This window comes from Aphis gossypii, chromosome 2 (assembly GCF_020184175.1).
Source record: "Aphis gossypii isolate Hap1 chromosome 2, ASM2018417v2, whole genome shotgun sequence".
Lineage (NCBI taxonomy): Eukaryota > Metazoa > Arthropoda > Insecta > Hemiptera > Aphididae > Aphis > Aphis gossypii.
The window spans coordinates 34279230-34304834 of NC_065531.1; the positions used below are offsets into that span (position 1 = coordinate 34279230).

The 25605-nt window shown below is 29.0% G+C and overlaps 2 protein-coding genes across 3 annotated transcripts in view; one reads left to right on the top strand and one right to left on the bottom strand.

Moving 5' to 3' along the window:
- Positions 1-1986: 1986 nt before the first annotated feature.
- Positions 1987-25605, bottom strand: part of LOC114127668 (uncharacterized) — a 34594-nt gene continuing 10975 nt past the window's right edge. For both annotated transcript variants that reach the window (XM_050199522.1, XM_050199523.1), the window contains exon 2: positions 1987-4490. In XM_050199522.1, coding sequence (XP_050055479.1) covers positions 2659-4476 — 1818 coding nt within the window. In that variant the 5' untranslated portion in view covers positions 4477-4490 and the 3' untranslated portion in view covers positions 1987-2658. The remainder of the gene's footprint in view (positions 4491-25605) is intronic.
- Positions 13529-24862, top strand: LOC126549653 (uncharacterized). Its single transcript, XM_050199524.1, has 2 exons — positions 13529-14520; positions 22174-24862. Exons 1-2 carry the CDS (start codon positions 14492-14494, stop codon positions 22859-22861), a joined length of 717 nt encoding a protein of 238 aa, XP_050055481.1. The 5' UTR covers positions 13529-14491; the 3' UTR covers positions 22862-24862.

The window sequence follows — 25605 nt, forward strand, 5'->3', positions numbered from 1 at the left end:
AGTTGCAGGGCAGTATCTAAAATGTTTTTTATTGATTTATTAATGTGTTATTGCTTCTATGCATTTCTATGCGGACCGAACTTATTTAATTTAATTTTATGTGTTAATAACAGATATAATTTTCAAATCGTATCTATTTTAATTTGGTTTAATAATTAATATTACACTTGAATTGCAAATATTCAATAGGTACTATAAATTAATATAACACACGTTCAATGATAAACTGTATATTCGCACTTTGTAATTATAATTTTACTTTTAACAATACTTGCTCGTATGCGAAAATACATCGTTTTATTGATTATATAATATATTATTTTATCATTTTTATTATTTCCAAGTAAGTCATACGATATGAATTTGTAGATAATATCATTATGATAACCAACTAACCGTTCGACTGATTAAGAAGACACTAAAGACATTACATTTAGGTAGGTGCATGATGAGTTTTCCCATCGTACAAATAGACTTGTATAACTTACGTCCAGCCAGATTGCTTTCATTAGTTTTTTTTTCACATTTTCATTTTTAAGTTAATTATAAGAATTTTGAAATAATAATATTTTACACTCATACTTCAATTTAAAATTAGAATATGATAAAAATAAACGAGAGATTACAATTCACATTTATGCTTTAAGTTTGATTATAATTTATTCACTATATTTAATAGTTTTAAGATAACAACACTAGCGTATTTTAATTTTTTGAAGGGAAGCACTTGACCCTCTGCAATTTTAGCAGGAGGCAAAGGTATAATTTTGCTCCTAACTCAGATATGCAAACAAAAAAATTCTTTATATCTTCCGAAGTAAAGAAAGAATACAATTAACATACATTTGTATAGTTAGATATTTTTTTTCATATATTATTGGATATAAGAACATTTTTTTACGTTTCATCTGCTGTATAATATTATATTGATGTATTGTTAACGTTATCTCATTATATAGATAGTAAAAATAATCCAAATCACGGTCTTAGAAGATATCTTCTAAGACCGTGATCCAAATAATATTATTTCATGATTAGTGGTTTATTATCACATCATTTTTTCAAACAAGTTATATAACACATTTTTTATTAACTTAATCATTAAAATATCAACGATATATCTTCGATTAGTTTTGAAGTCATATAAATGAGTTTTAAGACTTGTGTGCGAATAAAAAACTAAATTACGGTTTTGATTTTTGTAAATAATTAATTATATTTTTCTTGCCATTCCCCCCGCAGGTTTTATCCTTTTACGCCACTGCAATAACAACACATCATTGAAACTGTTGAACGTAAACCACAACAATATTTTATACGAGAACAAGTCGTTTAGTAATACAAATTACAGATACAATTTTATGCGAGTATGATATCCTCTTAGTACAATTATATGTTATCGATAATGTTTGTAGATAACTAGTACATTAAAATGTCAAATTAGCTATAGAAATAATATTTATTACACTTACAATGTTAATATTAGATGAAAGTTGTTCATTATTTCAATATTTAAAAATATATAATAATCGTAATTCATTAGTAATAAAAAAAATTATATACTTTTTATTATATGTTATTTTAGGTTTTGGATAACACTAATGTGATAACAATACTTATTATTATTTGCTCATAATTTATTTACCTTATATCGGTGTAATCAATCTATTGCTTGGACCTAATATGTTACAGTTGGTACCTACATATTTAAAACTGTATTCAAAACAGACATCCTTCATGAGTGCAACATTATTTTTAAATATACTTTCTTTGCAGCCTATAATGTTGGTTTTTACTAAGTATATATTATGTATATTATACACAGCATACACATGTAATCTACTGTTTTATGGTATACCAAGTTTCAAACCCTAATAATCACTAATGCATTTTTTTAATAAATCAGTGATTAAGTTGGCGATTGTTACGTTGAAATTCTTATTTAAATAGTCATCCTACTCCTTAAAAAATATATAACTTAAGTACTTAAAACAAATTAAAATAGTTTATTCATTATTAATTTAATTTGAAAACCTGTAAAAATTATGTAATAATTATTTATTTACAAAAAAAAAAAAAAAAACAAATAATCGTAGTTTATAAACCTACATTAAAAACAATTTACATTAAAATTTAACATAAGTTACAGATCATTATAAAATAAATAGTAGAAAAAACAATAAATAAAATAATATTAAATATTTAAGCAAAATGTACATTTACAATGTTTTGAGTCTCTAAACATATGGATATTATATAGTATGATCTTTTAACTAGGCAAATGCTTAATGATAAAAATATAATCATATTATACAACTAAACACAAATATTAAGATTTACTGAATGACGTACAAACAAAGTTGGCAACGAAACAAATGTAAATTGAATCGTCGATGTACAACAAAAACGACACCTTGGAACAAAGTTAACCGTTAAACCCAACAATAGTTAACTATCAGATATTTGATTTGTATCGTTTTACTCTTTGTTGTGTAAATATAATTTATTTTAAAATGGTCTGTTAAAACTTAAATTATACACGGTGCACAGTTAATACATTTAAATGGTAAACATACATTATGCTACGAATTTTACATTTGGATATGTTTTTTTCGATGTCGTCCAATAATATAGGAGCTACTTCATGTTGCAGAGTACTTAATGGACGTTATTAATTGTTATTGGCCTGGATGCTTTTGGAGTTTCACACAATTTCACTATCACTTTGGTAGGAACGTCTTGGCCGTCGGACGCAGATTTCGATGGCTCTTCTTTATTGTTCACCGCATCCATAACGCTGTTCAACAAACCGTTTTGAGCATGACCGTTCATTGCCAGCGTTGAAGACATGTCGTCTTCATTATATCCGTTACTGTCATCTTCGTCATCGCTATCGTGGTCTCCCAGTAGGTTTTCTTCCACCGAGCTAGCCGGTGAATCATCACGATGGTTGTGCGTGTCCTCCGTGTTTGCTGCTTCGTATTTTATATCTTTGAGCTCGACTGATTTATCATTGCAGGCCACAATACTGTGACTTCGTGATTTTCCCAAACATACGGCTTTGTACACAATAGCTATAATGACTATTGCCAATATGGCCGCTGTTCCAGTTATTCCCACATTAGACTTTAGGAACTCGGCTACCTTGTTTTGGACGTTTTCTTCGTCTTCTGGCGCTTGTATTGTCTGAGAAACAATTCCGCGGTCCATGCTAGATCGCATTGTAGAGGAGTTACTATCAGAAGGATGAATCGTAGGCTGAACATGAACCATAACTTCCTCAGATGGGAGTATAGTAGTTTCCTCCGTCACATCTTTAGACGATACGTACACGGTGGTAATTGGTTCTATCGAAGTCGTTTCAATTTTAGGAACTATAAATGTTTCATTGACATGAGTTTTGGTTAATACTTCTTCAATTTGTGTATTGTTTTTGACTTCATTAATTTGTGTATCATTGTGTACGTCTTTAATTTCAGTCTGTGATGTAGATTTAATGTCTATCATGGTAATTATTTCACCATCACCACTACCTGAACCCGAACCAGATTCGTCAAGTTCTTCCATAGAGTGTATAGTACTTTTATCAATTTTTAATAAATGATCTTCCTGGTACATATCCATAGGATCATCACCCATCATTTCTTTGTCTGAACATACTTCTAACATATCACCCAATGGTTTTCCTGTATTATTACACATTATCGAATTTCCGAATGCCACGCCCCTAGATGATAATTTTTTATCAATTTCTGAAAGTTCACACGTACAATTAACTGGATTTCCAGTAAGATCGATTGTTCTCAAACGTTTATATGCTTCTAAGTCCTCGTTGATGTATTCAATTTTGTTATGGGCAAGGTTTACAAACTTAACACCGGGAGGTCCAAATTGTGTACCGAGTACTTTGAGATCATTTTTCGTAGCAAACAAGTATTTTAAACTTGGTAAACTTTTAAAATATACACTTTTCAGTGTTGTCAAACCGCATTCTGATAAGTCGAGCTCAGTTATAGATTCAGACGCAAGGAACGAAGGACCTACAAATAGTCTAGGATTTTTACTCAAGGACAAGAATGCCAGTTTCCGGTTGCTTGTGAATGTATTTCGGTGTAATTTTCTTATACCTGTTCCTACAAGATTAAGTTCCACTAATTCCGGCAACCCATCAAATGCCAAATTTCCTACATAATGTATTGTTCCTCCAGTTATATCTAGATATGTAAGTCGTGGAAAGTGTTTGAACGCCTTGTTTTTCAACATAACCGTTGTCCCTCGGTCTGTTTCAAAGTGAATTCGAAGAATTTTTTGTGGCCATGCGGTCGTCATTTGATCCGGTAAGTTAGTACAATTAGCTACTTGTATTCCATTCTCGGTGGTGAAACATTTGCACGGATGGGGACATGTTGTAGCGGATGCACTTGCAATAAACAAGGCACACAGGACCATAAGTGCTTTCATGGCTTGTGGGATCATAACTGCATTTCTTCCTGTAATAATAAAAAAAAGCATTTAGATGACTTCAGAATTAAATTACTACGCTAGTAATTTGTTATTGTGTTGGTTATGTTTTTATTCTCAGATGTATCTATTTCTAAAATGTATAAATAATAATTTAATAATTATTGAATACCGAGTATATAATAAAACGAGCATACAAAGGTATAATAAATTACACCATGTCATATCATAATATATTTTATATTAGGTGTTAGGAATGTTAAAAGTTATTGATAAACACGTCAATAATATGGATAGTATAATCTCACAAAATAAGAACAGAATACATTAATTATCAGGTGACGGAGTGATTAATAAAGTAATAAACGCGATAAAAATTGACGAGCATTTATTTATGCGATTTGGAATGCACTGCAATAATAATCTAATGTCTACTTATTTTCATATTTTATTAAGTAGTTTATATTTTGAATGACAAAAAAAAAATAGACTGCGTATTAGTATATAACATATATTACTTTTTTTTTTGGAAAATTTATACTATCACACGTGTAGCCAAAATATTTGTATTTAAAACTTAGGACAGGTATTAGTTATGATTTGACTAAGAAATCATTATTCAACAAAAGTAAATACTCTTAATAATTTTATTTTATTTTAAACTGAATAAGATTCTAGTTGACAGTAAGTTTCTTATTAATTCATATCTTAAAACAATATTTATTTTTATTCCTAGTTTAAACAATAATAATTTAAACAACATGTCGTTAATTCATAGTAATATAAAATCGGCAACGCTTTTTAATTAATACAATCGTATTTAATAGAATGTCTTATTAGATTATTTACGATTAATAAAAAATAAAAATGTTTGATTATTAATTCACCTATAAGAAACTGTTAAATTAATTGTAATATATTATAAAATAGGTGCTCCTGTTTAGATATATTAGTACCTACTATTACATATCAATGAATAGTACTATGTTACTTGTTTAGTATTTTACAATACATAGTCATATCAAAAATATTTAACAAACTATTCTTTGTAACTGCAGAGAATAAGGATATAGATTATGTTCAATGAATAATTTAACTAATTATATTATTTTAAACAAATATAAATTATAATTAATTTTGAATATTATTAAATAATATGATTAAATATTATACTAACAAAAATGTATAGATTATATTTATTTTACTATAGACTTTTTGGCTATCAAATAAAATAACTGTCTGAGTGTATAACTTATAAAATAATAACGTAGTAGAATAAACACAATATAATACCGATTGCTTATTTCCGACAATCCATTTCCTCTTTTAATCCTTTTTAGTGATTTCATTTATGGTTTTATAGTATTAATTACTATAAAAATATAATCTATTTGGTACATGACTAAAAATAAAATATAAACTAGTTTTATTTAATGATAATTTTTAAATATAAATATATATATATATTTTTTAATTGCATTGTGTTTAGTTTAAAAACTTTAAAATATAAGTAAAAACTATAACAGATAATGTATTAAAATTATTATAACTAATTATTTATAAATTCAAAAAAATTAGGATTGTGATTTTCGATTTTATCGATTACAATTTTCATTTTAAATCATTTTATAATTGAAAAATTATCATCATATTATTCAAAGGTACCTACTACGATACACGTTAAATTATATTTCATAAATTAATTGATCATATTTACTAAGAATACTGTCCTGTGTTATAAAATATTAATAATTATATCGAGGTATATTGATAAATCTTAAATGAAATGAAAATAATCGGAAAACTGGTGAATAATTAGTGCACCATTACATAGAAAAATTATTACAAAATGAATCTCTTGAATTACTTAAGTGTATTATATTATAAGATTATTCAGTATGTTTATAAGAGAGTAGTCGAATGGAAACCAATTGCTGCCTTTAAACATGTTGTAGTGTTTCACAAGACAAGACGTATTTAAAACAGACAGTAAGTGATATTAATATTTATTACTTATGTATATAATATACACTTGCGATATCGGATTACTTTGATATAATATAGGTTCATTTATACGTTGATAACATTGAGCGAACAACGAGCAGCAAACTGTAATTAATTTTACACGTTTATTTTTCGCTACAATAAGCCTTCGGATAATATTATACTGTTGTTTCCTCGGATACAGCACACGTTACACTCAATTCTTCAAGGCGAGTATGAAAAAAAAAGGATAAAATGAACACAGAGATAGTTTGGTCTCCTGAAGCAATTGTGTGCAAATGGCCCGCAAAAACGCGGAACACGTGTGAAAAGTGAAACCGGTACTGGTATAATAAACCGAATTTAGTAATATCCAGTAGATTTGAATCTACAACTGAACACGATGCATTAATTCATCACCGCCAGACAAATAGGTCGTGGTGCAGGTATAATATCAGCAGCCTGATCGTCGGCATCAAATCGTTTTAAATGTTTTGAAAACCAATTGTGACAAATTTTCGTACTAGAACTTCCTACCTTTAGCTACAATATACCTATAAAACTATTGCAAAATCTCTCTCGGAGTCGAACAACGATTCAAATTTCACCGACGTGTTGGCAAAAAAAAAATACCCCGGACGGTTAACCCGATTTCGGCATAAGCAGTTTTATGATACGTCGCTAGCGGGTAGGGGAAATCAAACAGGTAATCGAATATTATTTTGTCACTGTAGACAAACAGTCTATATAGTATTATAACAATCATTTATTTCGACCACAAATATTATATATATTTTATACCAGGGGTCACCAAAAGGCGGACCGCTGACAAATTTTACCCTGCGGCTCGCCAACGAGGAAATAAAGTAATCATAATGTCTTACAATTTGATAATAATATAATGCTAAAAATATGTACTTAAAATTTTCATGACCGTCGAAAAATTTCTAAATTTCTAATATGGCTCTTCAAAAATATTAATTGGTAACCACTGATTTATATATCGACTATCAACCCAGAATAAAAAACTACTGCAGCGTATCGTATCGTAACCTTCCATCGTTTTCCACACAGTTCACATTTATAATAGTTTTTCGAAACGAATTTATAATTATTAGTTTTTTTTTTCAAATTATAATGATCGTCACTAATACGAATATACCTATATACTTTCCGAAATACGCTAATCGTGTTTTAGGTGTATTCCATACGCGTCACTTATTAGTTATTTTATTCACGGATGTTAAAATATAACTTAAAAGTAATTAATATATCATTAAAAAATGTTTTTGAATTTGGTTTGAATTAAATGTCATTTAAATTCTTGTAGTTGTATGTCTTAATGATAAAATACTTCCAATACTGTAATGTTAATTATAAATATTAGATACATTTCATTCACCGGTTTACACTACTATATAGATCAACCAAAATATTGAGATTTATCGTTGGTTTCAAGAACAGGACATGTTCGTGTTTTTATTCCAAGTCCATATTTCCGAATTTTTTAACACTTTTCCAGTTTTAAAAACTACCAAAACATGTCTTGTTAGGAACTGTTCCATGAGTTACAATAAGAGAGACTGGAACAGCTCCTATAAAGCTACTACAACGCACGCTATTAGATATCATTAAGTACGTGTACCTGAAGACAACATAATATTATGTGTAAACAAATATTGGCTGTCAATAGGACTTTCTAAAAAGACAGAAATATATTATATTCCATTACTGGGATTCAAATATTTTTAAATTAGCCTATAGATCATACTCATGTCGAACTATCATTCCATAGTAATAAATATAGGTAAATATATTATAGAGTTAAAACGATTCAATGTGGTATAGGTAGGATGTTTGTTAAGTGAATATTTTTTAGTATTACATTTTCTAATATAGGATTATTTTAATATTATATTATACTTGTAATAACAAAAATCTAAAATAAATGCGCAAGAATATAAAATTACAATGCATAGTACCATACACCTATGCTTGATTATAATTAATTAAATGAATACTGAGAATTTATGTTTATTAGATTTCTAGCTAAAATTAAAAAGTATTGGAAATTATACGAGTCAAGATAATAATATGGCACTTTTAATAAGATTAAGAAGAATTCATACAATGATAACCTTTTAATATACCTATTTATATAATTGTTTAAATAAAATATATAAAATAGTGAACTCAAACTTTTATATAATGTAGAAATAAATATATAGGTAGGTAGGTACTGTTTATCTATCTCATAAACGTTTTTAAATTTAATTGCTATGCCGATTGTATAAAAAAATTAAATTAAAAACTTCTTTATTTTAACGACATGTACCTACGTGTAAAATTAAAATAATAATTACAGTTAAATATGAACTATATTATAACAAATTAATTAAATCTTTTTATATTATATTATGAAAAAACAATTTTAACAGATTAAAATTGGAAAAGTGTATATTAAAATAGGTATTAAATAATAATTACAATAAGTCACATTAAAATAATACCATAATTTAGAGAAAAATATTTTAGTATAGGAAAGTACAGCTTAAACTTTAAAGAATAGTTAACTGAAATAATGTTGAAATTTTTAAAAAAAAAAAACGAAAATAATTAGAAAATTGAATATTTACACATCATATAATAAATAAACAGATACACTGTACAATTAAACTCAACAACAATAATTTAAAATTTTATGTCGTAGTAAATACTAAATAGTAATGCTTGATAAAAAATGAAATGTAGCTTTACTATAAATATACTAGGTTATTTTAAAATAATTTTCATTATTCTAATAACAGATATTATGCAACCTAAGCATTTGAACTAAGAATAATAATGTGATACGATGGTTGACTATAGTGATTTGTAATTTAAGTGGTTTTTGTATTTTGAATATTATAATTTACTCAAGTACCTCGTCGACGTAGGTACACATGTTTTTTACCATTTGTTTTCACTATATGTATACCTGTGTGGTACATTATAATATCTATACTAATGTTTGAACTGTACGGTTATAGGGAGGTTATTTATCCATATGTACTACTAATAACTATAGTCGAATACAGCTCTAGTCTCCAGTTACTATTTAACTACCTATACCAAGCCAAATGGCGTATTATTATTGTGTTCTATGCTCGTCTGTCATTACCGCCGCGGGCGACCGAGGCGTATTTAAACATGTAACATAGGTAGTAGGTACGTTAAACAAAGTTAAATCATCATTTTTTTTTGTCATCGGCCAAAAATTACAGACTCCACCCATTGACACAATTACGTGAACCTTGGTCATGTACACTCATATATATCATAAGTTTATAACTCGTATAAGTGTTTTATTAAAATTGAACGAAAATAACGTAGGTGTAATTATTATCACGTAATCGTTTTGAAATCTCGTGGTTTTTATCACAGATGATGGAAGCAAATTGTTTTGTAATTTTATTTTTCATAATTATCAGCAATTAAGTGTTATTTGTCTTTTAATGGTAGACAACTAGACGAGGACAAAAACTAAGTAGAATCACTTATTTTTTCTTAATAATAATGCATGTTATGAATTCAGTATATTACAATAGAAACGCATTTTCTTGTTTAAATTCAAGTGGAATTCTTCTTTTGGCTTAAGGTGTAACTAAAAATAAAGAATATTCATTGATAACGAATGTACGATTTGTTAGATAATATACTTTTTTTTTTTTAAACAGGTGTAAAACAGAGAAAGCACATTAGATTTCAAGATAAGGTTTATGGATTTACTATTATAGCATTATATTATACCGGTTAAAGAGAAGTACTCAGAATTTTCTTACCAGGAAACTTATTTTAGCTCCCCTTCCCATTTTCATTTATTTAAATTAATTTTTGAGAATAAAATAATATTTTATATATGCAATATAAGAAAAAAATAAGCACGTTTTATACATAATCTTTAAGCTTTTTTGTATTTTAATCGTTTTATTACTATTTAGATAGGTACTTATGCATTAATATTACATAAATTATGTTTAAACGTTTTAACAAAACTAGTAAAATATAAATAAATATAAATATAACTTTTTTTAGAAACTTTAAAGACACTCAACTGATTTATGATGTCTTCAAATTTTAAAAAATTCTTGTGAAATCTAATTTAATATATTATATATTATGTATTATGTTTCAGTATGACAAATTCCAATCCAGCTATTTCTCATCACTTATTTTTGGCCAAAAATGTATTGTTATTCTTTTTCAAAACATTTATTTTGGCAAATTATAAAGATGATCCTTTAACGGGGCATTATTTCCACGTATAATAAAAACTATTATACGTATATTATATAACTATTTATCTATGAAATCTATTAATTTAGATTACCGAGCATTATAATTATATTTTTTTTCTTCTATTATTTTGGGAGTTTTCAACAAAACTACATTTTTCGTTATTATTTACACACTTATTTGTTGTTTTTAACAAGTGCCTACAAATTTTCCAAAGCCATCTATGGAAGTAATTTTATAATTGTTCTCAAATGTACACCTTAAATGCCTATCGGGTCAAGTTGACCTCACTCACATACACACACCATTAGGCGCATGTAACGATATGTGAAAGTCGACCCTTAAAAAAACTTTTCCCATTGACTGTTGCGTGCAATGTATCCACGCGTCCGTCACTGATTCTGAGAACCGAATTTAATGTTGTATATTATTTTCGCGACCAATGACCACTCATCTACTATTATACATGATACGGAACTCCGACGTAGGTATATTATATACAGCAACTTACTCGTACCGTCGTGTCTACACGGGACCCGTCCGACTGGTCGATGGCAAATTTCCTAATTGGGTACACCGTTTTATGAAGAACGCACATGGGATTTTATTTTTTTTTATTATCATTATTACTATAACTATAATTCTCCTTCAAATGTATCGTTACGATAGAAGCACATTTTTACTTTTCAGACGGCGAGTGAAATTTCTACGATGTACGTTGCGTTTTTTTACTTTTTTGTTTTGTTCTCTATACTTCCATAAAATAATATTGTCCAAAAAAAATTGTATTATACGCCCGCATCTGAAGGATCAATAAACTTAACAATTTTTTCAAAACAATGTTACACCGGATAAAAAAATAAACATAAAACAACAAAAACCCATGCGATGAATATGGACCTTGAATATCATTATATATTGTTTTGTAATTCAAAACCCCTTTTGTAGCCACAGTTCTATTATTATGTAGGAATATAATATATATGAAAAAATTACGCATACCTACATATACTTAAAAAATTCAGTAGGCGCTATTGTCACAAAGTTCGTTAAACGCGCATTGTACACATTTGCATAAAACGTCTAGGTTTTAAGTTTTTGTGATACTAAAATACACGCGATTTTTGTGTCCATTATATTTCACTTAATTTGTCTGGGTGTGTCTATGATTAAGAAAATTTACAGAGAACGAGACTTTTGATTTATGCAAAGTACAATATTCCATTGCCGTTCAATAAAAATCACGCACCCAGTCACTCGTTAGACCGATAATTATTATCCTTCAGTGAACGACATCGTCATGGAGAGCTAAATGCGACTTTTTAACATGTTTATTATTATAAATGTGAATATTTGTCAGTAACTTTTTACACTTGTAATGAGATATAAATAAATAATTGTGATAAGGTTTAGTTCCCATTTGTGTTGTTAATCTTGATTCTTGTGTAATTAAGTGATTTAAAATAGGTATAACATGTGACATTTCTAGGCCGATTTCAAAACGAGAATACGTACCCAATTTTTCATACCTTATCATTAAATCAATGATCCTAGCAGATTACAATACGATTAGTGGCATGGCCATGAATAACTGACAAGTACCGGTGGTTAACCAAAACGTCCGTATGTTTATACATGCTTATAATATCCATTCGCACCACATAAAAAGTAATTTCTAGCTTTAAATTTTCTAAAAATATTCAACATCTGATGGATTTATTGTTCTTTATTTTTTGTTGCAAGTCTTGAAAATGTAATTAGATTATCAAGTATAAGACTTTGTATATAACATATATAAGATACCTACTATAAGATATGTTTTAATAAAATCTAAAGCCACGGTCGAAAAAAATCATAGGTAAAATTTTTAAATTGTTCATCATTAGCAATATAATTTTTATCGGCATGTACATTGTACAATAATAATTTTCAATTATTACCGAAATAATATTATAGGAATAGTATTCTTAAACTTAATATTTTGTACAAGTCATCAACAAATTTTGTAAAGTCACTTATGGATAATAACAGTGTGGCTAGGTATCAAAATGCGTTACAATTAAACATTTTGATTTTTGTCCTTCGGAATATTTTACGAGTGAGGCTAGTCGTAAGCATAATGATATTGTACCTATAAATAAATACATACAAACGCATAATACAACAAGTATTGAAGAAATTGTGTTTTTTCTTATGTGTGTATAATGAACGTGTAAATGTACTTCAAACTGTTTTGAACATATTACACGAACAAAAGTACTTATTTCAAAGTTATTATATTATTATGACGTTATACTAGCTGATCGTTAAGGAAAAATATTATATTGTGTACCGTTAATCATATGCTGGTTTTTTGGAAATATTTAATAGTTACAAAATGTTATGCCTAATACTGTAATACGGGTAGCTCAAAAGTTAAAACACATAAATCCAGTTTTATGTATAATTTTAACTCATTGAAAAAAAATCAAAACTACAAACTGACATGCATTTTACTTGTATTTCCGTAAAACTCACAATCAGACCACCTAGATCGTCAGCGCGTATATACGCGTTATACAGCATAACAATCCATAAAATAAAAAATAAAAAATAGAGGACAAAATTGGAGAACGAAAAAAAAATAGGAGTCTTTATTGTCTTCGTCTGGTTCGTCATTATAAGGAGAGGGTGGTTAAGAGAAGAGTACGTTGAAGCATATTAAACAGGATTGCTATCATGGTAACCGGTTGTTTGTTACGTCTCTGGCAGACGGGTAGCTGTCATACATATTGTACGAGTGCGTCATAATGTACCCGGTTAGTGGTATGCAACGTGCTCTGATAATTATATTAAATGTAATATATAAATTACCAAAGCCAACAATACTCTAAACCATGGGGACGTAAAGGATATCCTCATAGTTATGTTAGGGTGAGCAACCAGGCAAGCAATGATTGGGTGTGGTCGGACTAGGACCGGATCTAATAAACAAAAGTAGGAAACAATCAAAAGTATCATCGCCCGTGTGCTTCTTATCCGATGGGAGGTAATGGCATGTGACTACTATCCGGTGACATATTATGGATACGTAATTGCCACCCGGTAGAGTATATTAGTTGCGGAATCACTCACCCGATAGAATATTATAGTCATATAATTGACGCACGCTATCGGCCGGATGACGCAAAGCGTGGGAAGAAGCGGATGCAGGTGCAGATGACCATCAGGGATCTGAAGGTACCGCGGGAGTCCCTGGACGATATATAAGGGGGCCCAGATTAGGCACAATTCAGACGTGATCCACCAGAGTTAGCGCAAGCACCTTCACGTCACCCAGTTTAATATTTTATGTCTCCTGGACTTAGAATATTTTTCACAAGTTTTATTAAATTAATTAATTGGACTTAGAATAATTTTAAATAAAAAACACTTAGAATAATTTCGAGAGTTCAATTATTTCACAAAACCTTTTCCAAATCGACATCATTCAACTGATTGTACGTGGCACGTTACAAATTTGGCGCAGTCGGTAGGATTCTTTCAAATAAGAATTCTTTGGACGAACAATTTTAATTTTTCGAACTTAGAAAATTTTCGGGAAAAAATATTTTTTTTTTCCACTTCGAAAATTTTTTCGAAAAAATTTTAAAATATATCCACTTCGAAGAATTCACGGAGGCACATTCGGCAACGAATCACTGTTGAAGAAGACAACTGCAGAACGTCAACTTCAGCGACTCCGAAAGAGAAAGAATCAACAAGTAACACCACGGCTCAGCAATCAAGAAGAATGGAAGCATCAACTCAAACCATCGTTGTGTAAGCATAATTTTTTTTCTTAATGTAGAATAATTTTAAGCGTCTAACTCTGTTCGCGTCTCCTTTGGAATTAAAAAACTCCATCGTATAAGTTACTTTTAATTGTGAAGGTGTATATATATATATTCCCCGTGAAACATTAAATAAAATATCTTGATAAAATTAAATAAATAATTTAAAAAAGGGAAAAATTTAGAATAAGCAAAAATAAAAAATAATAAAAAAAAACGCAACGATTAAATAAATTTAATATTTTAATAATACACTTAGATTATTTTTACGCATAAAATTTTTATTCAATAATAAAATAATACAACTTTATTTTAGTTATAAAATATATAAATATTACAAATATAAATATTTTTCGAGGAACAAATAAATAAATAAGAAATTTTTTTTTTTAAGAAAAAAAGACATAAATAATTTTTCAGAAAAAATTAATAAATTAAGAATCTAAAAAAAAAATATATTTTATTATTTCCAAAAGGAAATACAACAAAGTAACATAAAGAACTTTCAGGAAAAATAATAAGTTAAAAAAAAAAAAAATCAATCAAAAAAAATTAATAATAAAAATATTTTATTTTTTAAATATAAATAAAATATTTTGACATAGAAAATTTTTCAAAAAAAAAATAATAATTAAGTTTTAAAATAAAATTTTATTTTATTATTTTTATTTATAACATATAATAGCAGAAGAATAAAATTTTTAAAAGGAAATAATAATAAATTTATTTTTAATATAAAAGGAAAGAAAAATTATTTTAATTAATTTAAACATTTTTTTTTTAATTACGAAAATTAAATTATTTTATTAAAATTAAATATTTTACAAGAAAATTATTTTTTTTTATGCGGAAAAATTATTTAAGATAAATATCGTAAGAATAGTATAAATAAATTTATTTTTTTTTTAAAAAAAAATAATAAAAAAAAAAAAGGAATATATTGTTAAAAAAATTTATAATTAAGGGGAAAATATTTTATTTAAAGAAAATTATACGTGAAGAATACGGAAATAAAGAATTATAGGAAAAAAATTATTAGTGAATTATACGTCAAGGAACACGCAAGAAAAAAAAGAAAGAGTTTATTTTGTGAATTAAAAAGAATATTAATTGAGAATTTTATTGAAGGCAGTTAAGACCTTATTTATTGAATTATTGGGAAGGCAAGTAATAAGTCCTTATATATTGAATTATTAGGCTGAAAAAGTGCCATATTTTAAAAGTTGATGAAAGGAATTATTTTGGGGCGGATTTGAGCCATATATTGAGAATTAAAAGTATTGAATTTATTTAGGCTGAAAAAGTGCCATATTTTAAAAAGTTGATGAAAGGAATTATTTTGGGGCGGATTTGAGCCATATATTGATAAATAAAAGTATTGAATTATTTTAGGCTGAAAAAGTGCCATATTTTAAAAGTTGATGAAAGGAATATATTTGGGGCGGATTTGAGCCATATAATGTGAATTAAATAATTGTGAATTTATTGGGCGAGAGTAGAGCCGTATATTGAAATAATTGTGAATTTTATTGGGCCAAAAAGAGCCGTATTTTGTGAAAAAATAATTGTGAATTTATTGGGCCGAGTAGAGCCGTATATTGAAAAATAATTGTGAATTTTATTGGGCCAAAAAGAGCCGTATTTTGTGAAAAAATAATTGTGAATTTATTTAGGCCGAGAAGAGCCGTATTTAGCGATTTTAATAATCGGAGATTTTATTAGGCAGGAATAAGCCGTGTTATAATTAAAAGATAATTGTGAATTTTATAGGCGAGAAAGTCCTATCGTGTTGGAAAGAATTACTTGACGTATATTGTAAATTTTAGAGAGGATAAAAAATCCTAGAAAAAAAAAAAAAAAAAAAAAATATAGATAGAAATAATTGGGGGAATAATAAAAATATTACGAGAATTTTATACTAAAATAATATTGATAAATATTTTTAAAGAAATTAATGTTGATTAATAATTGGAAAAAATAATAATAAAAAAAAATATTTTAAGAAATAAAGCATATTTAATTTAAGTTATAATAAATGAATATACAAATAAACGTATGAATAAGGAAAAAGAAGAAAATAGTTATAGTGAAAACGATAGTAATAGTTCGGAAGAGGAAACAGATAAAACAAAAGAAATCGGAACTCAAGTAGAGTTAAATAAAAATATTGAAGTAAATAAATTAGTAAACATAAGTATAAATACGAAAGAGGGTAGCGATTCTACACAGGGAATTAATAAGGAAAAAACAACAGGGAAAAGTTTGTTAGATACTACTGTTAGAGAAGACTCAAATACCGGATTAGAACAAAGATTAATAGGGTTACGTAGTACACCAAATTTAGTCCACTCAGAATTAGGACCAGTAAAGAGGAAGCAAAGAACAAAATGTCTAGTGTAAAGGCTACAATTGAGCAGGTCACTGCTATGATACCAATTTGTGCCGATGCAAAAGACGTTTGTTCGTTCATACGGGCATGCGATTATGCATGTGAGGCCGTAGATAGAAAGAAACGATACCCTTATTAGTGAAATTTATTAATACTAGGATTACTGGCAAGGCGTTAGAAGTATGTCGGTATAGGGAAACCAGTGATTGGGAAACTATTAAAAAAATATTAAGGGGGGCTTTTGAACAGCAATTGTCACCACAAACATTACAAATAGGATTAAATTCAGTTCGTATGAAAAATGACGAAGATGTATTAACTTATACGGGTCGCGTAGAACAGTTATATTATAATTTATGTAATGCAACATTGGCAAATAAAACGCCCGAAGAGGCGAGAATTTTAAGGCAAACTCTAAAGGATCAGGCATTAGCAATTTATATAAACGGGTTAAAAATGGATTTACAAACAATATTACGAGCTAGGAACCCAGAAACTTTAGAACTGGCAATGCAAATGGCTAGGCAGTTAGAAATCGAATTTAGTTTTAACAAAGAATTACAAAATAACGAAACTAAAGTAAATCAGAACGGAAATAAAAATAATAACGGAAATCGTTGGTCAAATAACTATCAGGGAAATAACCCAAATGGACAGAAATTCGGTTATAAGCAAAATTATAATCGTGGTCAGAATAGACAAGGTCCTAATAATTATAATAACGTTAATCGTAATAATAATTTTAATAATTTCGGTCGCAATAATAATAATAATAATAATAATAATTATCCGCGTAATAATAACGGTCAATATAATAATAATAATCGGAGACAGCAAAACGATCCCGGATGTTATATTTGCGGCAGAACTAATCATGTCGCTCGCGATTGTCGTGGTAATGTTACACAAGTTGCGCGTCGCGGAATAATAATAATAATCAGCAACCGCAAAATAATAACGCACGACAAAATACTAATAATAATTTTAACAATAATTCGGCACCAATAACTTGTAGTTATTGCAATAAGATAGGACACGATAGTGTTAGTTGTTATAGTAGGCAACGGGATGAGCGTAATAATGCAAACCGGACGGGAAACGGTCAAGTGTCGAACGGGAACGGCGTCCGTTCGATCAACCAAATAACGGCCGTAACGGAGGAATTATCACCCAACGATGTTTCACCATCGTATCAGTAATTAATGAAAATCATGTTACATTTCAATCACCTAACTTTAAAACAAATACAGCAAATCTTCTTTTAGACACCGGTAGTGAAATCAATTTAATAAAAATAAATAAATTAACAGGCGAAACATTAGTAAACGAAAAAGAAAAAATAAATTTAAAGGCATTAATGATAAAATAGTAACTACCATAGGCAAAATTACAATAATATTAATATTAAATAATAATAAAATAAAAACGGAATTTCATGTGGTCGATAAGGAATTTCCAATACCGCGAGATGGAATTCTAGGTCACCACTTCCTGTTACAAACTAACGCAATAATAGATGTTGCGAATAATATATTAACTATAAATGATAACACTCCGTGCGAATTAAATAAAGATAAAATATGTTACACATTAAAACCGCGAACGGAAACAATAATATCTATACCAATAGCTGATCCGATAATGGAAAATAAAAATATTTTAATACAGAAACAAGAATTAATACAGGACGTATATTGCGCTAATATAATAAACACGGTAAAGAATGGAAACACGGTGATAAGTATACTGAATATTTCTGAATTACCACAAAACATTTATGAGGACCAATTAAATAAAATATTATACGACAATGACATAGAATATAAATTACACGAAATAACTGTAGTGAATGACAATAACGATCGCGTAAATAAAATAAAAAGTTTAATACGTAGTGACCATTTAAATAACGAGGAACGTAAAACAATATTAGAAATATGCGAACATTTTTCCGATGTATTTCATTTGGAAAACGATTATTTAACATTTACTAACGCCGCGGAACACGTAATAAGATTACCCGCCAATCAACCGCCTATATATAAAAGACCATATAGATTGCCACAGGCACAGCAAAAGGAAATTGAACAACAATTAATTAAAATGGAACAAAACGATATTATAGAACGATCTATGTCACCTTTTAATGCACCTTTGTTGTTAGTAAAAAAGAAATCAGATTCATCTGGTAAAGATAAATTTCGAATAGTAATTGATTTTAGGGCACTCAATGAAGTAACTTTAAATGAATTTCATCCGTTACCTAACATTACGGAAATATTAGATCAATTGGGACAATGTCAGCTTTTTACCATTTTGGATTTAGCGAACGGTTTCTATCAAATACCTTTAGCGAAGGAATCTCGCGAAATGACAGCGTTTTCGACCGGTCAAGGTCATTACCATTTTAAACGTATGACTATGGGAATGAAAACAAGTCCCGCTACATTTCAGCGATTAATGAATAACGTATTGTCGGGGATAATAGGCATTAAATGTTTAGTATATTTAGACGATATTATTATTTATGCGAAAAATTTGAGCGATCATAACAGTAAGCTGATAGACGTATTCGAACGTCTACGTACCCATAATTTAAAAATACAACCAGATAAATGCGAATTTCTAAAACGCGAATGTTTATATTTGGGACACATAATTTCGGAACACGGAATAAAACCAGATCCGAAGAAGATAACATCAGTATTAGAATTTCCGGTGCCTAAAACTGTAAAGCAAATAAAATCATTTTTAGGTTTATCGGGGTACTACAGGAAATTTATACAGGGATATAGTATGTTAGCTAAACCAATGACACACTTATTAAAAAAGGATGTTAAATTTAATTGGGATGAAAATTGTCAGGTAGCTTTCGACAAATTAAAAAACGCACTCTGTGCAGAACCGATTTTACAATATCCAGATTTTACGAAACAATTTATACTTACAACCGACGCTAGTGGTAAGGCTCTAGGAGCTATACTATCCCAAGGAACGATAGGTAGCGACCTACCAATAGCGTACGCATCTAGAACTTTGAATAAAAGTGAAATGAATTACTCAACTACTGAACTAGAATGTTTAGCGATTGTATACGGGGTTAAACAATTTAGGCCCTATCTTTACGGTAGAAAATTCGTGATACTCACTGATCATAGACCATTATCTTGGTTATTTAACTTAAAAGATCCGTTATCAAAGTTGGCGAGATGGCGCATACAGCTTGAGGAATACGATTACGAAATAAAATATAAACCGGGAGTACAAAATTCGAACGTAGATGCTTTAAGTAGAATGTATAGTATAAAAGAAATTAAGGACGAAAGTTATACGAGCTTTCTAGAAAAATCGGAAACAACAATAATAACGAATAGTAATGTGAAAGAGGGAACGGTGAATTACTAGAATCACCCGCAGAATATCATATTGTATCAGAAATAGAAAAATATTATAACTTTAAATCGGGAATAAACTACGAATTAAAACGAAAATTTGGAACGAATAAAATGCTAGAATCAAATAAACAAATAGGCGACGTAGTATATTTTAATTACGAAGAAAGATACATAATATTTTTGATAACTAAAAGTAAAGAAAAACAATTAACCACAAGTGAAAATATGCATTTTGCATTATTAAATTTAAAGTACTTTTGCATTAAAAATTCCTTGAATAAGTTAGCCATAAACCAGTTATATGACGAGTTAAGACAAAAGCAACTAAGTCTAGAAACAAACATAAAAGCTTTAATAAACAATACGTATACTTTAGAAACCTTGTTACTGTCAAATAGAATTTTTAGTATATTTACAGCATTAATGACACAATACTCTTACGAAACCCAAACTTTAAGTGCCATAATAACCGCGGCTAGGACAGGTGTTTACACCAAGCTTAGTAACACCGCGAGAACTTGCAGCACAACTAGTAGAAGTAAAACTAAACCTACCACTAACTTGAATTTACCAATGGGAACATTACCTAGCGAAATACATGAATTTACAAAAATAACTAAAATGCAGTATATTTATAGTGGTGATCAAATAGTGTTTCTGATAAAAATACCGTTGATAACGGAAACGCAATTAACTTTATTTAAAATCATACCTATACCACATCCTGTAGACATTGATCGACCGGATAACAAATCACATAGTATCGTATTGAAACCAGAATACCAATATGTAGGAATAACTAAAAATCGTAGACAATTTACAACGTTTACTGAAACAGAATTATTACACTGTACCGAGACAGAAACTTTTACTATTTGCCCGGAATTCCAACCAATACAACACGAATCAAAAGAACAACCGTGTGAAATTTCATTATTTAAAAATCCAGACCAGTTACCACAAAATTGTGAATCAGGAGTAATCATTATTTCTAAAAATATATACCACAAACTAAAGTATGCCAACACATGGATATACACAACAAAAAAAGATACATTAACAATTACGTGTCAGGGAATACAAGAACCATATATTGAAAAAATTAAAAATCAAGGGATAATTAATTAAATCAGGAATGTAGAGCTTATGCAGAACACGTAGTGCTAAATCCGACAAGGGAGATCAAAACAAAGTATTTCACAAATTTCATACCTAAAATTGGAGTAGGGAGCATATCGTATAAGATCAATAACAGTATCAAGGGCATTAAAATAGAAAAGTATAGACATAAGTTCGACGCACGCAAACTCGATAACATACACGAAATGGCCCACTCACTAGACGATGTAGAAAGAATGATAGACGAGGAAATACTCAGACAGTCCGGAGTGGAAGTACAAAGTAATAACCACTCATTAATGATGTATGCAATTATAGCATTGTTAGTATTCTCCATGTTTCTTTTGGCATTCATATATATAAGTTATAAATGCAAACTGACCACTATGAGGGCCATAGGCCATCGAGCAAGAACTACGGATAACGACATATCGAATAGAGACAGAGAAGTCATACATTTGACGTCATCGGCAAAAGGGAATGGGGTTAAGGAAAAGCTACTAGGTGACACACCAGATAGGCTAGCCCTAAGTAATATGCCGCCCTTACTGAAAGAACAATAAAATGTATAAATTAAATATATAAATATTTAGATATAATAAGGAATAATATTAATAATATAATATAACTTAAAAATAATAATATAAGTTATTAACAATCACATAAATGTATAAGTATGTACTAAATGTAAAAAAAAATATGAAATACACTCACTAATACAAAATGTTTAATTATACAGAAAAGAGACACATAAATTCATAATTATGGACTTCGAGTTCTCAATGGTAAACAAGACAAGCATGGTTGTCATCTCCGGAGCTATATCCAATAGCTTAGACCGTTTTAAGATCAGGAAACTGGAGGGACGACCTCTTTTGCTACCACTTAACGAAGAAGCTCGACCTATGGGTGAGACGGAGCTTCAGGTGGCAATAAGAGAGATAAAGAGAGTGTTCAGAGTAAAAACTGATCTGAGAGATGCTTGTCTAGACCAATTACAACAAAGTTTGAGTTCAACCAGGAATAATTTGAATAAGGGATATATTGACAGTTACATACGTAGAGGTAATAAAGAGAATGTGATAGTAGTATGGAACGGACATTCGGACAAAAATATTTTAAAAAGATTAGATTTAGACCACTATCCTATGTTAAACATAACGTGCTACGATAAGTATTTTAATAAAAATTTCTATATTCAGTTTGAAAAGTTAGGCAACAAAGAAATAATTTTCGAAGTAGATATCGGTACATATAATAAAACAGGAAGGCTACTTAATTTAGTAGAGACCCATGATATAATATGTAAAAAGAAACACCATACTACGTATGCGCATGATCCGAGAATGGATGTCAAGTATACTAAATGTATATTTGATTATGTGATACGGAAACAGCGATATGAAAATTTAATAAAACATTTCTAAAAAAAAATATATAAACAATAACAATAAAAGTAGTAATAAAACAAAAACAACGGTTACATTAATAATCAAAATACGAACGTAAAATTTCTTTTTCAGAAATTCATAATTCTATAAATTACAAATCAACTCTACGAAATAAATAATAACCAATAATGGATAGAATGGAGCAATTAGCTTCGGCAATATCGTTTAACATAGAAACGCAATTTCATATTAATCCAACACAGGGAGAATGGCATAATTACACAGCTTGTTTTGATTTTCATATAGTTACCGCTAATGAAAATATACTCGTACCTTACGAGGATGAAACTATATTGGAAATGATTGAGGCAGCCAAAAGATTTTTGTATGATATGGCGTTAGACAGAGAATTTGGTGAACCATACTGTTATGAATTAAACTATTACCTCGAAATAATACAGAATCCACGAGATATATTGAATTACAGTAGATAAATGTATGTCTAGAATGAATTGATCAGGTAAAACGAAGTGGTTGGGGCTGTACGAAACACCTATCGACATAACATTTGACATATGATCGATGGGGTGGATTCTATGGCATCCCCAATGAGTAAAGAGTGATCAAGTAAACGTATTAATCAGTTAGGGTTGTTGTCAATGTGGACGACGTACTTTAAATGATTAGTATGTCATTCCATGGGCAGCGAATCTTGATTGAGTAAATAAAATAAAAAAAAAACATACAAACTGGAATGATAATAAATATATATATATACACTTAGATTAAGAAAACATACTGTACGAATAAGTTACTATTGGGATATGGAAATAAATTTGAATTGTGGGGAACTTTATAGATTTTGTACTACTAAAATATTATAATAAGTAAAAAAAAAAAAATATTATTTGTATTAATTAATTTACCATATAAGAAACTATTGTAATCAACACATTATACTAACCACATATTTTATTGGAATTATCAAATCAATTATAATCACTATATTGTACTATTTACTAACACTATATTTTATTGTAATCACAATTATAAATTATAAGAAAACTAACCAACATAGTTAAAACATAGAATTATATAACCAAATATTTAATCTAACCATATAATCATTAATTATATTATAATCAAAATATTTAATCAAACTATTTAACCAATTGTAAGTGTAATCAATCCATATTTAATCAAAACTATATATACAACATATACATCATATATTCATATTATATAACGAAAATACTTTAAATGTAAAAGCATACAGAGAATTGTAATGTATGTCTTATATCAATGACTTGTAATCGATTATTGTAAACACTATAACATTGTAATAATTTGTAACTTAACTATTTTGTACTGAACTTTGAAAGATTTCTGTCTTTGAGACATAAACCTTTTTTTTCGTGGGGAGGTGCAACGTGCTCTGATAATTATATTAAATGTAATATATAAATTACCAAAGCCAACAATACTCTAAACCATGGGGACGTAAAGGATATCCTCATAGTTATGTTAGGGTGAGCAACCAGGCAAGCAATGATTGGGTGTGGTCGGACTAGGACCGGATCTAATAAACAAAAGTAGGAAACAATCAAAAGTATCATCGCCCGTGTGCTTCTTATCCGATGGGAGGTAATGGCATGTGACTACTATCCGGTGACATATTATGGATACGTAATTGCCACCCGGTAGAGTATATTAGTTGCGGAATCACTCACCCGATAGAATATTATAGTCATATAATTGACGCACGCTATCGGCCGGATGACGCAAAGCGTGGGAAGAAGCGGATGCAGGTGCAGATGACCATCAGGGATCTGAAGGTACCGCGGGAGTCCCTGGACGATATATAAGGGGGCCCAGATTAGGCACAATTCAGACGTGATCCACCAGAGTTAGCGCAAGCACCTTCACGTCACCCAGTTTAATATTTTATGTCTCCTGGACTTAGAATATTTTTCACAAGTTTTATTAAATTAATTAATTGGACTTAGAATAATTTTAAATAAAAAACACTTAGAATAATTTCGAGAGTTCAATTATTTCACAAAACCTTTTCCAAATCGACATCATTCAACTGATTGTACGTGGCACGTTACAGGTAACTGTCGTCGACAACACGATGGTAATCGAAATCGAAATGAATTCTTTTACGGATGAACTCATTCTGAGGTGTTTTGATTTGTTGTTTAACGTAAGATATAATATAAAAATGTAAAATATAAAAATAAAAAAATAAAAAAAATCTTTAATGTGATGACTAATACATTATCAAAACAAAAAACATACATTAAATACTTGAATATAACTACTCTAAAATATCTATTGAGGAATAAAGGATTTCATAATGATTTTTCATTTATGCGACAGTGTTTATGATTATGGTACAACTGTTTATATACTCTACGTCCTTGGGTTAAGTCAGTACTCATATTATGCACCATGTTTCCATTTGTTTTACTTAAGTCCGTTCAATCGGAAGCAAAGCGAAATTCTTTAAACATTTCTCTAGTTATTATTATAGGTAAAAATATTATGTAGGTATTTAAATTAAAAGAATACTCCAACAAGACATGCAAACATACAGCGATAAAATAAAAAAGCAACGAGTTAGGTTAGGTTAGGTTCATTGTGACTATAAACCGAATCCATAGTAATGTTCTTGCATTATTATATGCGTGATTGGAAAAAAAAAGTCCCTAGAGTTCAATACTTATGATGTTAACAGTATCGTTGGCCACAAGAAATTTACACTTGTCGTGCTCAAA

Bases quoted from the DNA above. Each gene is read 5' to 3' on its own strand.
- LOC126549653 (XM_050199524.1), top strand. From the start codon at position 14,492: ATGGAAGCATCAACTCAAACCATCGTTGT. The intron at 14,521-22,173 runs GTAAGCATAATT...TTAATTATACAG, and splicing joins TCAACTCAAACCATCGTTGT to AAAAGAGACACATAAATTCA.